The sequence below is a fragment of the Enhydra lutris genome, unplaced genomic scaffold, assembly GCF_002288905.1.
Source record: "Enhydra lutris kenyoni isolate GAN:26980312 unplaced genomic scaffold, ASM228890v2 scaffoldscaffold35, whole genome shotgun sequence".
Classification (NCBI taxonomy): domain Eukaryota; kingdom Metazoa; phylum Chordata; class Mammalia; order Carnivora; family Mustelidae; genus Enhydra; species Enhydra lutris.
In genome coordinates, this window is record NW_019154119.1 from 18,454,546 (window position 1) to 18,468,237 (window position 13,692).

General features: G+C 54.7%; 1 protein-coding gene across 1 annotated transcript in view; it reads right to left on the reverse strand.

Annotated features, from left to right (window-relative positions):
- Positions 1–2,850: 2,850 nt before the first annotated feature.
- LOC111154127 (E3 ubiquitin-protein ligase RNF144A) overlaps positions 2,851–13,692 on the reverse strand; it is a 32,910-nt gene continuing 22,068 nt past the window's right edge. The window contains exons 6-7 of the mRNA XM_022513531.1: positions 10,865–10,954; positions 2,851–3,061 (exon numbers count right to left, since the gene is read on the reverse strand). Of these exons, the coding sequence (XP_022369239.1) occupies positions 2,930–3,061; positions 10,865–10,954 (222 nt within the window). The 3' untranslated portion in view covers positions 2,851–2,929. The remainder of the gene's footprint in view (positions 3,062–10,864; positions 10,955–13,692) is intronic.

The window sequence follows — 13,692 nt, forward strand, 5'->3', positions numbered from 1 at the left end:
GCACGGTGCATGACACAGCCAGACCCAGAGACCAGGCACGTCCACTGAGACGGCACGATGGCTCAGAGGGACACAGAGGACCTAAGGTCAGCCGCTCCTCCAGCGACCCCAACCAGACACCAGTCGAGTCAGCCATGGTCTAACGTCTTCCCTCCCCTCCAGGATTCCAAGGCCTCCAAAGGAATAAACATGCATGGGCTTCCAGAAGGCCAGCACGAAACCATCCGTGATAGCGAATGCAATTTTCAACTAAGACAAGCTCGGCCATAGGACAGTCCCCCTACAAAGCACAGACCACCCCCACAAGTTTCCCCTGGGAGCGACGGTAAGATTAAAATCTAAGACGTGGGCCTGCATCCCCATGAACGATGGGAATGGCGTTCCCTACCAAAATCGAAGTAGTCAGCAGGGGAAATCCAAGTTTACGTAAGACCTCAATGCAGTCCTGCTGGTATCTTCCTAAGAACGGACGAGAGTAGTTGACTATGAAAGCAAAGCAAGTGGACGGAAGCACGGTTGGTGCAAAGACTCAGAGCAGGCAGGCGTGACTTTGGCTGCGGCCGGCCCCATCTCTGTGGTCCCCGCCTGGCTTGAAACATGCGCTTGGGAAACGTGTCAGAGGTGAAGGCACGAGGACGGCTGAGGCTATGGAGGAGTGTGATTTGCTTGTGGGTTTCTCTAGGCTAGACGGAAGGCCCAATCCACTAAGACATCTGAGCTCCAGCCCAGAGAACGCCTCCTTACGGTTCCACCCCCCAAGGAGAGGGGTGCTACTACGGGTGGACTTGGAGAACGCGCAGTGGGAGGCAGCTGGCGCAGGAAAGAAAGGTGGACCAGGATGGGGCGAGGCCGGCCCATGGACACTGGAAACAGAGGCACAAGCCTGCTGCTGTCCTTGATAGGCATTTGAAAGGGTCTGGCTACACAAGTGCATCCATGGGTCCCAGTCTCGGCCACCAACTCGATCCTAGGACTCCCAGAGCATCACCGTCTCCAGAAAGCCATCTACCACCAGACCCTGTTGCAACAGTTGGAGCTGCAGAGAATCAATCACTGCCCAGGCTCCACTGAAAAGATGATCTTATGTGCGTTCTTGTTTCGTCACTGAACTAAAAATTCAACCGTGGTCGTAAGGAGAATGTTCTGAATGTGATTTTGACACGGACTAGTTTCCTAATGGCTTCAGGTCATAAAGATAATAAACACTACAAGTGGAGAGTGAAGGGATACTGTGTTCTCATCTATCACACGATAAGAAATCAGGAAGATGCTTCTATACGGGGAAGCAAACCGGGACCCGAGGCCAACACAGAAACGTAGAAGTCAAACACGCCCGGAAAACCACCACATTTTACAAATGTGCTTGCAACGAGCAAACTGGTCTGATTTTGTTTCCATTTCCCTCCTTTGTGGAATGTCTAGGAAGTTTTAAAAAGCGCCACTATAATAAATCTACAATTGCCTTTCTATTAGTTCTGAAGTCCCAAGTTCAATCAGTCAGTTTGTTCCTTAAAAGTGAAGGTGACTTTGAAAGTGCTATTCAAGCCCGCTCTCTCTAAAGAAGACAGTTTCTCCGCTTTTTAAACATCGGCGGCTGCAGTGTGTGTCTTACTGACCCGCCCATTCCGCTGCTGGGGGAACAGTCACCCCCAGCCTGGGAGGAGCTGAATGGTAAGATCTAATCAAAATAAGTGAAATGGAAGGTTTTTTCCAGTGGGGCAAAATGGTTAGCAACAGGGCTTGGAGCTGTGTCAGACACAGATTTCTCCAAAGTAACTTAGTCATTTAAAAAAACTGAAAATCAGGAAGCTTCTCCCCCAGGTCCCAGGAGTCCTCCAGTCTTGCCAGGAAGCCCTGCTGGTGAGGACCAATAGCACTGTTCTCCTCTCACTGTCTACACGAGGAGGTGGAGGTGAGCAGCCAAACCATCGTGACTCCCAGCAGAGCGAGTCCCGAGTAAAGCACTTGGTTTCCAAAGACATTAAAAAGTATTTGCTCATACCTGGATGAGAAGAGAGAAGCCCTGAGAGAGAGAGAGAGAGAGAGAGAAAACAAGAACAAAAAAGGAAAATGTAATGATGAAGATACTCCTCTTAAACACACTGGTATTTTCTAAGAAACGCAACAATAGAGGAACCCATGTTTACAACAGTACACCACTTGTCGTGTTTGAAACGTCGTTACAAGTTTCAAGAAAAACACAAAGAGCGCATAAGGCTTTCTAAATCTCCTGAAAAGTGGCCAAGCCAGAAAAGTCGTTTAACGATATCTTCCTAAAATGCACATTTCCAGAAAGGCATAGGATGGTGTAGATGCACCTTGTTGATTTTTCACTACTCAGTTGGAAAAAGAAAAAAGAAAAAAGAAAAAAGAAAAAACAAACAAAAAAAAAGAACACCCTCTAAAAAAGGATTTTACTAAATGCCATTAGTAATAAAAACAGTTGTCATAAACAGAGTGCTTTTCTCAAGTCAGAATTATCGGATTCTGTCTGAAGTGAGTTGCAATCCTCAAAAGACTTCTTCTCCCAGCAACATGGCACCATCTTGATGCCAAGGAGGAGACGGACGACATTTTGCACAAAAGGGTCTCTTAAGCAACCATCAGACACTCCTAGTCTATCCCCACTGGGAGAAAACCGCCCGGTGCGCTCCGTGCAGCACCTCCCTTGTCAAGTCGGCAGAGATGGATTTTGGTGACGTGCCCTCCCCACGCCAGCCTGCCTTCCCCACACCCAGGTGACTGCCCCCAGGGCCTCAGCAGAAGTTCTGACATTAGTCCCTGAAATCACGGCATCCAGCGTGACACTGTGAAGCTCAATGGGGCACATAAGGCAAGAAAGATGTTTAGTGAGAGGGGACGGTGGGGCGGGGTGGGGGAGAGCCACGCTTCCCAGAGGCAGGGTCTTGTTCCAGCATCGTGCCTTCCTCTAGGTAGGTAATGGGTCGTCGTCACCTTTACTGCACTTACACTTGCAGCAAAGTACAAATGGAGTGGCCAAGAGCAGGAAAGGCGAGGCCACCAATAGCAGGAGCCCAAATCCAGCAAAAATGCCCACGACCTGCAAGAAGGAAACACAGGACAGAGGATAAGGTGGCTAGTCTGCAAGTTCCACAGACGGAGCATAAGCCACACAACCACCCACCCACCCATCCTCTACCCATCCATCATCCATTTATGTGCCCATCCAGCCACCCGTCTACTCATCTATCCGTTCACCCATCATCCATCCATCCATCCATCCATGAACCCATCGTCCACCCATCCCTCACCCACTATTCATCTACCCACACATCCGTTCACCCAACCACCCAGCTATCTATCCACTCAGCCATCCACCCATCCACCCATCCACCCATATATCACCCATCCCTCATCATCCTTCCATCCATCATCTACTCATCCATCCATCCATCTATCCATATATCATCCATCCATCCTCCCATCCACACATCCATCCATCACCCATCCCCCTATCATCTTCCTATCCATCCATCTACCCACCCATCCATCCATTCCTCTACCCATCCATATCATCCATCCCATCAACCTCCCATCCATTCATTGACACACCCACCCAACCATATCATCCATCCATCCTGCCATTTACCCACACATCATCCGTTCACCCAACCACCCAGCTATCTATCCACTCAGCCATCCACCCATCCACCCATCCACCCATATATCACCCATCCCTCATCATCCTTCCATCCATCATCTACTCATCCATCCATCCATCTATCCATATATCATCCATCCATCCTCCCATCCACACATCCATCCATCACCCATCCCCCTATCATCTTCCTATCCATCCATCTACCCACCCATCCATCCATTCCTCTACCCATCCATATCATCCATCCCATCAACCTCCCATCCATTCATTGACACACCCACCCAACCATATCATCCATCCATCCTGCCATTTACCCACACATCATCCACACATCATCCATCCCCCTATCCTCCTCACACAACCATATACCCCCCACCCATCACCTACCCTATCGTGCATCCATCAGTCACCCATTCATCTACCCGCCCATCCACCAATACTGCCTTCCCTTCGCTGCCTTCCCTTCACTCCACCTGCCCTTTCTTTTTCTTCCTTTCCCTTTCCTCCCCCTTTCTTCTATCTAAGCACCCAAACCACTATCTATTTATATATCTAATTAGCCAACAAGCCTCCCCTGAGCCAGACACTGTGCTGGGTATTACAAATACAGAAACACATCGGATCATGGATCCTAGAGGAGCACCCAGTTCACTGGAAAGACACTGAGATTTAACTGATTGCCAATACACTGCCATCACGTTCCAGGTATAAAGGGAGTCCAAGGGTCAGACATTTGCTAAGAGGATGGAGGACTGAGATTACGAAGATGAAGGGGTAGCTAGTGCACCAGAAAGACTAGGATCGGGCATTCCAGATGGGAGAACAGGAGAGACTCAGGCACAGCGTATCAGGGAGGAAGCCAACCCATGACATTTCCGGAGTTTAAACCCAGGACTGCTTTCAAAACTGTTACAAGTTTTGGCTTTGTTTTATAATGCATGCTTAGGCCTAGGGGTGAGTAAATGTAGACAAGCTGTCAGGGAAGTCAGGCAGTGTGGCTGGTCAAAAGAGCCAGGTGTTTCCTCTTTGAAAGCCTCTGGCCCTGGCGGCACACCCCCCAGGCAGAGGGCAGCCCCAAGGGCCATCTGAGGGCAGAGTCAGACCGCCACCTAGTGTTCACAATGATACATACACGACCGCCCAGGCACGCTGTTCTAATTCAGACTCCCCTGTTAGTGTTTCTGTGCCTCATCATTCTCAAAGATAAAATAAACCATCGAGGTACAAGATCTCTAAGAGCCGTTGTCGGCTCTGAAGCTTGATCCCAGGCCAGGGCACCCAGATGTGTGGAAGAGAGTACACCTCTGCTTAGACCTCCTCCTGGAAACTGTCCTGCAGGCGCCACATGCTTCTGCAACCACACCGCTCACGCGAGGAGCCCGGCTCTCCCGCCTGCGGACTACGTCCGTCCGTCTGAACGTAATGTCGATGGTGGGTTACGGGATGTGAAATCAGGTCAGGCTTTGTTAAAATCACGTGCACACCAATACCTCAGAAGAGATGAAAACGCCAGCAAGGGGCTATTTCGAGGGCGTCCGTGCAATCCCTGCCACTGGGAGCACACGGTCAGTCCCAAAGAAGCCAGGGACTCCTCGCAGCCACTAACATACCAAAATCCTTGACCAAACGCTCCCATTCTTGGGCAATAACACGCCTTCGTTTTCACCCTCTCTTGCCTCTTACTCTGCCTGCGTTTCGTAAGCAAGGACACCGATCTCGTGCCGACTGGTGACGGGAGGAGCAGATGTTGCCAGAAGGAAAGCAGCCAGAGGTAAAGAGTGACATAGGGAGCAAATGTCGCAAAACAAAAACAGCCAGTCAGTGAGTGTGTTACAAACGTGTGTCAGGCCCTGGGTCCGTCACTGCAGGAGACACGGGAGTCAGTGGGTCCAGGCTCCGAGGGCGTCACGGCAGCGCAGCACCGCTCGTGCTGGCAATCTTGGGGAGTCCACGGCCTGGCAGGGGTTCTCTGACCGCGCGCGGCCCCCGGCGTCTCCCACAGTAAATGCATCATGGATGTTCAGGAGACGAGCCAGCTGCAGGGAACCGGTAGGCTCTGAGTCACCTCCCCCGGAGAGTTCTACAAACCACACTCCAGTGCTGGGGGACAAGACGCCAAAATCAAAGATATGTGAGGTGAATGAACGGAACGTCTTTAATTCACTGATGCCGGGCATCTGCCTCCAGCCTCAGTGCCTGCCAAGCACGGGCCACATGCGGCAGAAGGTGGGTGACAGGGGTGAGGGACCCAGAGCTGTGGCCGCTCACATGGCTCTTCCCAGGTCCTCCTGCAGGGACATCATGGCGACAGCCTGAGAGAGCCACCGCGGGAGTGTTTGCACCACGCAGCGCTGCAGACTGGGGCGTCCCCCGCCCGGGAGCCAGCAGTTAAATACCAACCATGGCACTGCTGGGGTGTGCACTTGAGGCGAGGGATTCCGGGAGGTACGAGAACCGGCAGTGAGCCGAGGCTACGCCGATGCCCACCAGGGGACAGCACCCGCCTCTCTCCTGCCCGCCTTTGGTAATAGCTCCTCTTTCCTCTGCTGGTGAATATTTTTTGCTCTGAACTCCTGAGGCTCCTCTCTGTTCTCTGAAAGAACGGGTTCTGGTGCGAGGGCAGGCAGACACCAGTCGTGACAAAGGGGTGAAAACTGCCCAGACACGGATTTGAGATGCAGAAAACAGGTGCTTGGAAGCTCGGGGGGCTTCCCTGGGGAGGCTGCAGCTCCAGGCGGCGTGAGCCAGGCGCAGATGTGCTGAGGGGGCCGGAAGAGAGAGTCTCAGACAGTTTGGCTGAGCAGAGGGAACACAGGTAACCGGACGTGTGCAGGCAGGACACTGGGGCGGAGTCCGGCAGAGCCAGACCAGGGAGCGCAGGATCACCGCTCGGAAGCTGTTTGTCATGTTGAGAGACTAGGGAGCAGGTGAGTTCCAGGGGCTTTATGGGGGATGGCCCACAGGAAGGAAGACGGAGCCAGGAGACCCTTCCGGGACTCCCAGCAGGCCAGGCAGGTGGAAGGGAGGAGGATGATGGGGAGGAGAGGCTCGGACCAGAAGACAGTTCAGAAAGCAAAATCAGCAAGACGCAAAGGGATCCAAGAATGCTGCACTCAGTTTTGGCCAGAGGGGACAGATGTGCGACCTCGGTAATAAGAGAAGAACGGTGAGTTCCACTCAGATGTTCTGAGCGTGAGCTACCAGCAGGTCCCCATGTGAAGATATCTATGAGACAGTCAGTGTGTACTTGGGTCTCGAGCTCTGGGGAGGAGCCAGCAGATTTCAGGACCATCAGCACACAGATGTTCAAGCGAGGGACTGCCTCCCAGAGAGGGAGCACAGATTGTGGAAAACAACCGAATTAAGCCATCCCACCATCTGTGTGCAGAAGAGAAGGCCATCTAGAAAGCTGTCATCAGCTCAGGCCACCAGAACCAAGCACCGCAGACGTCTCTCTTTTCATCATCCTTGGGGGCGCGGGGTCTGAGGCCGAGCTGCACCCATCTGCACGTGGCTGGCCCTTTGCACCTGTCTGTGCCCTCATCTCCTCAGAAGGGCAACAGTCATGCTGGATCAGGGCCCACCCAACAGCCCCACGGTCACGTCATCACCTTTCTGAGGGACCCACTTCCAGATACAGTTACATTCGGAGGCACTGGAGCTTTGGGCTACAAGATGTGAATTCCGGGGGGGGGGGAGCTAATTCAGCCCCTAACAAAGGAGGACCCCTGGGAGGAGTATCTGTGTATGTGTATATGTATGTGTATGTGTGCTGCCAAAGTGAGCACAGGATTATAGGAGAGTCAGGAAAAGCTGAGCATCCGGGAAGCCCCCAGGTGGGGTGGGATCGGGGGCTGATGCAGGTCTCACAGGGACGGACACAGGGACTGATGGCACCCCTCTCCAGGAGACTTGGGTCCCATGCGCTGGTTTTTGGGGCCCCCAATGGGCTGCCTGCACCCTCTAGACGGGACTCTCCTCAACTCCCTCTACTCCTATCCAGGCTCCCGAGGGCTCTGGGGCACCCACATTCCAACTCTGCACCACGAGTGCTCTGGGAACCCAGACAGCGCGGTACCTGCAAGATGGGCCATGAGGGCCACAGGGCAGACGGCCGGCCTTGGCCGTGCAAACCAATGCATTTCCAAGAGGGTTGGACAGTGGTGCTGCCTGAGGGGAAGCGGGAAAGGGAGCAAGGCCGGGAGTGGGGTTTAGGGCACACAAAGGAGACACACTGGCTGCAGGGGAGTGAGCCCGGGAGGAACTGGGGGGTCCGGGTCACCCAGGCCTCTTGTCTGAGTGACACGGAGGCTGGAGAGGCACGTCACAAAATGGGGGGCACATGGAGGAGGAGGGGATCTCAAGGGAAAATCCAAGTTCCACTCATACATGTTCTGTCGCCCACATGGGGAAAGCTAGTGGCAGCTGGGAGCCGAGGGGGCTGTGCGGTCACAGGAGGGACCGGGAGTGCACAAGGAGGGCTCCCCTGTCACCGGGGTCACAAGGGCTGGTCCCACCTCCCTATAAACAGAATAAGAAGTCATCGGTGACCCCTCCGTGATAGTCCACTCCGGTATCCTCGTTTCACCAGCACAAAGTCTATGGCCAGAAAGCAACGCAGCTGTCTCGAGATCTGCTGAAGACCGAAGGCATGGGGCACCCTGGGTTAGGACAGGAGCTCTGTGAGACATACCCTCGGGCCGGCTCCCCGCACGGGCCGTCCAGGATGGGCTGCCTGGGGCACGCTCCCGCCCTTCAGCCCGGCCCCGCAGGCGCTCGTGGGCACAGCTCCAGGCACGGGTGTGCGTACAGAGCCCAGTTATCCGCTGGCTCTCTTAAATGCCATCCTTTGGCTAAAAGGGAGCTCCCCCTTCATTGCGTGGGGGGTGGCCCTAGGGTTGGTTCCCTGCTCAGGAGCAAAGGAAGAGCCAGTGTGGAGCAGACCCTCGCCGGCGGGGTGACGGCGTCCTCAGGAGATGGATCTAGGGCGGAGGTCACGGACCTCCACCCCTGACGCCGGACGCCAACGCTGGACCCCGGGCCAGCACCAGAGACAGCGACCGTGTCTAAGTGAGGGTGTCTAAGGGACGGGCGAGGGGCAGAGGAAGCGCAGACACGTAAGCATCTCCTGCTCCCATCGAGCACTCTGCGCGGGGTGGGGGGGCGGGCAAGCTGGACGTCTCTCACACCCTGCAGCCAGAGCCTTCCAGACCTCCCTGCCTCCTGTTCGCAAGACCACTGTGTCCACACGAGACCCTGTGACACCGAATAAACGAAGTGACGTCACTCGGACAGAATGGAATTGTGCGAAACTTTTACGTGACAGACCCTTCTGCTCACGGCAGGACGCCTTGTGAGAAAACTCACGGCGGGGTTCTAGAATGTATTTGGCACGTGATATTTTTAGTCCCACAAAAATATGGGGAGCAGCCTACAAGGAACACAAGGACTCATGCTAAAATTCTCCAAAAAAATCTAAAACAATGTTATCTAACTTCGCATCTAAAATTGGGAAAGCGAAGACACAGGGACTTTGTAACGTCAACAAACGACACACAGTGATCGAACACCACCCCTAGAAATGGGGAGTCACTGCGGCGCAGTCTCCGGAGGAGGACCCGACAGCCCTGCCGGACGCCTCAGCAGCTCCGCCACGCGGGCCTTAGAGACGGTGAGTCAGGGCACTTCCGGGGCCTCTGCCCCAAGACTGGCTCTTCCAACCCCTCCCTGGGCAGCGCCACCTGCCTCAACCAGCCACACAGGGGTGGTGAGCCTGAGGGCAGATGGGGGCCAGCCTCTCATACCATCTCTGACTGCTCTGCTCCACCCCTGCTCTGTCCCCTCAGACCATCACCCCATGGTTCTACCCCCAACCCTCCCTGTTCCCTCTGCCTGTGTCCCCCCATCTGTCCCCCCTCTGCCTGTCTCCCCCCCGCCTGACTGACTGTCCCTCCTCTGCCTGACTGTCCCTCCTCTGCCTGACTGTCCCTCTTCTGCCTGTCTCCCCCTGTCTGGCTGTCCCCCCTCTGCCTGACTGTCCCTTCTCTGCCTGACTCCCCCCTCTGCCCCGTCCCCCACTCCCACAGCCAACTCCTCCTCATCACTGTGAAAATTATCCAAAGGAAACCTCATTTAAAATGGCATCGGGGGGTCAGTAGGTAGACCTCAGCTGTCCTCAGGGTCAGACCCAACAGGAACCCACATGGGGATACTACTTTAGCTACTCCTTTGCTTCCTCAGCAGGAGGAAGGACGGTTTCCTCCTCCCCACTTCCCCCAGGAGCAGCCCAACCACGGAGAGATGCTCACAACTCAGCCAGGGAGAAGCCACGACATTTGGGGCTCGCAGTTTATTCCAAAGGACTTCTGATGTTTGTAACAGCCTTCCCTACGGCTGCCTTTCTTCTATCAAAGGGACTTGCTCTCCTTTGTTCTCCAGACCTGCCTATGGTTTGGCTGTAGCTTGCTTGTCCCAAGTGGCATTCCTATGCTATTCCCCAATACACCCGTTTTTGTCAGTAGAGCCGCTGGGAATTTTACTTTTAGGGCTAGTGTCACTCAGCACTCCGCCATGGGCACCACCTCCAACGGCCCTTCCCGGCCAGGCCCTCCTAACCCATCTCCTCTCCCGCTGACTCCTGGCACCTGTTATCCCTGTCCCTGCACGGAACGCGGGTCCCGCAAGACAGGGACACATCAATCTTATCCCCTGGAGTATTTCCAGCCCCAGAAGAGGGCCCGGCATGCGGCGGGAGATGAATGCATGTTCCAAGTATGGATGAACATGAATGCATGGGCCCTGCGGAAACCCCACCGGCCGCCTAGACACTCCCAGGGAGGGACTTTTTCCATTCTCTCTGTTCCCCTTTCCTGGGACTACCTGGCTTACCCCAAGGCCACTAGAGAAAGATCTGCATTAAGGGCCATGCAAGGATTAAGCCACCCAGAGGCTCACCATCAAAGCCGTGGGTCAGGCGTGGGGAAGCCAGTCTGACCTTAAGGAGCTCTCACGTGCTAATCACGATGCATACGTACTGCCACTTCGGGCCAGGGCTACCCTGAGGGTACCCTGCAACCTAACCCTTCGGTACCCTTAGGGCTACGGTAAGCATGATCTTACACCAAGAAAGTCAGGTGGGACCCATGCTGACCAGCTCTGCTTTTCCATACAGCGTGTCTCCAAGCCCCTGGCGCACCGGGTCTCTCTCCCAGAGATCAAAGTTCCAGGTGAGTCACCTCCTACCTGTGTCCGATGCCAGATGACAGACGCCCTGGAATGGCCCAGCTTATTCCGGCAGGGTCCTTTATCGTAATGGATCAGAAGGAAATCATCCTGCGAAGACAAGAGAGAGAGAGAGAGCAGGGCTGATGGCAGGTTCCTCTTGGAACAGTGAGCGAGTCCTGCCGGGGCCGAGTTTCTTTCTTTAGTTCCAAAGCAAGTGCGAGTCTGAGAGGGAGTGGGTGGCCGAAGAACACGCACCCGTGGTGCTGGGCGGCCCGGTAGGATCTCGGTGCTCCATGGTCCCGGGAGCATCCCTGGAGGGACGCGGCTGTGGGCACTAGAGGGAGCCCTGCCCCAGATTTCGGCCTCCTGCCTTTGCAGACACATAATCTCTGGGATGTGGGGCTTATGAACAAGTAGGTCACAGGCTCCTGCTACCCCAGGAGCGGCTCGGGGGCCCTGGCTGTGTTTGATTCCACTGGAGCACGTCGGCCTTCACATCTTCCTGCCGCCTGCCCGCCCGCCCGCCCGCAGGATTACCCCTGGATTAGAGGATTCCCTTGATCTCTGGCTCGTCCTCCTCCATTACCGTGGGGCTTGTCACCTGCGAAGTGCCTCTTCCTTTCAGCTCAGACCACGAAAGCGGACTCATTACTTAGCAACAACTGGGTCGGCAACCATCTGCCACCTACGGGCCCTCCGATGGTCTGAAGTGAGTTCTGACTCACCGAGACATCCTGTTCCTGCTGCTCCCCACGCCCCCGGGGCTCTCTCCTCCCATCCAACCTCCAGTCGTCCTCAGGCTCTAGGAGTTGGGCCCCCCCAACTGAGGACAAGCTTGAACTATGTGCCCGCCTCCGTGCGTGGCACCCCAACCCTGAGCAAGACCCGCTGAGCCTGCGGGAACGGGTTTTCTACCCAAACCCTCTGCTCCCCGCCCTCCGAACAGGAAGTACCATTTTCTCTCCCTTTAAACAAAGACACAGCTCCATAAACGGTACCCAGGAGGGGCTGACGGCTGTTTACTCACTCAACCAACGGTGTAAACAGACAGCCTCATCCTGAGAAAGGAATAAATAAGCGAACAGGCCCAGTGTTACTGAGGGCGGGGAAGTCACTCTTCCGAGAGTCCTGGGCTGCCGCGCATACAGCCTGGGGTCTGGCCCTTAAAATCAGCCTGGCTTGAACCAGACTGAGGGACCACGTTCAGCGAACCTGGCTCCCCTCTGGAGAACGGCGCCGGCCTGGAGTCTGTGGACCATCCAGGGCCTCCTCCTGGTGCCAGGCTGCACCGTGTGCATCACAGAGCACTAGTCTCTCTGGGGTCGCAGCGGAAGCCTTTGTAGGATGCTGGAAGGCCCAGCCTGCCACCACCTGCCTCCCTGCCCTTCCCTGAGTCCTTTCGACGGTGGGAGGAAGCCCGGGGATAAAGGAAGAGGAAGCCTCTTCCAGCCCGAGCTTCATTGTCTCTAAAACAATTTTTGACATCTGTCCACTGTGAACCTCGCTTCCTTGAATTTCTAATTAAGATTTTATTTATTTATTTATCTATCTATCTAGAGAGCATGTAAGTCAGGGGGAGGGGCAGACGGAGGGGGAGGCTCTCCCAACAGATGCCCCGCTAAGCGCAGAGCCCGACAGTTGAGCTCTACCCTGAGATCATGGCCTTGAGCAGAAGCCAAGAGTCAGTCGCTTAACTGAGCCTAACTGAGCCGCCCAGGTGCCCCTCCTTGAATTCTCAGTTCTGTTTTCCCTTCTGCTGACATCATCATACACGGAGATTAGTTCATTCTCCGTGCCTGGGTCTTGTGTTCCCAGACTGCCTATCACAAAGTTTCGCACTGTAGGCGAACAGATAGCTTCTGAGTTCATTTTCTGAAACAAACCCGAAATGTGTCCGGGCAACCCCAGCTCCTCCTGATCAGGGGCGCTGCTGCTCCGAGTCCCAGGGGCTGAACGGAAGCACGTTCAAATGGTACCTTCCACTCTAAGATGCTTTTTACAAAATATACATGATTTTCTTGTGACTTGAAGTTTATTGGCAAAGGCCTTGGGCAGAACAGCCCCCGGGCCCTGCCAGGAATCCGGCTGTATTTCTGCACGGGACTCTTTGTCTTGACTACTGTTCAGGGAGGTCCCATTAAGCCCCTGGCTGGAAACGGGAACAATGGAACACAGCAGAAAGCTGCCATCACAGAGATATTCAAAGATAAAAATAAATCCCCTCGGGCCTTTTGTGTCAAACTCTGGCCGCTGCTGCTCTAACCCCAAACTGTGGTATTTTTCAGAGACTGAAAGATGAAAGAGTGGATGCGGGTTCGTTCCTCACTCCTCCGGTGCCTTTGGGAAAGGCTGTTAAATCTTCCTGGGTTCCCCTGGGGAAAGGAAATACCTCCCACTCTCACAGAAAGAACGCACGGATCAAATACAATGGGTGTGTAGAGCCAATCGCACAGGGTGGGCACTGAACAATTACCCTAACAAAGATGATCTATGTACTCTCCGAAAAAACAAGAAAGAAAGAAAGTGCGAGTGTCCCTTGCTGGGAGGGCATCCCAGAGGGGATGCGGGGGAGCACTACGGGCGAACCCTTGAGGACCCGGCACAGGCTGGGGAACGAGGCACATGCTGGAAGGAAGCAGCCGCACAGGATCTAGACCCCCCGCGGAGTGGACACGAGCAAGCGAAAGACAAGTGACACGCGTTCCTGTGTTAGAAGCCTGGCCGGCCTCCAGCCAGGCGATCGCACTTGTCTTAAATCACGGTGATGGCCCTCGGTGAACCGCTCCACAGCAGACTCCCTTCCCCTGATAATCTGCGTTCTAAGGCCCCAGGGTCATTTCTCAGCA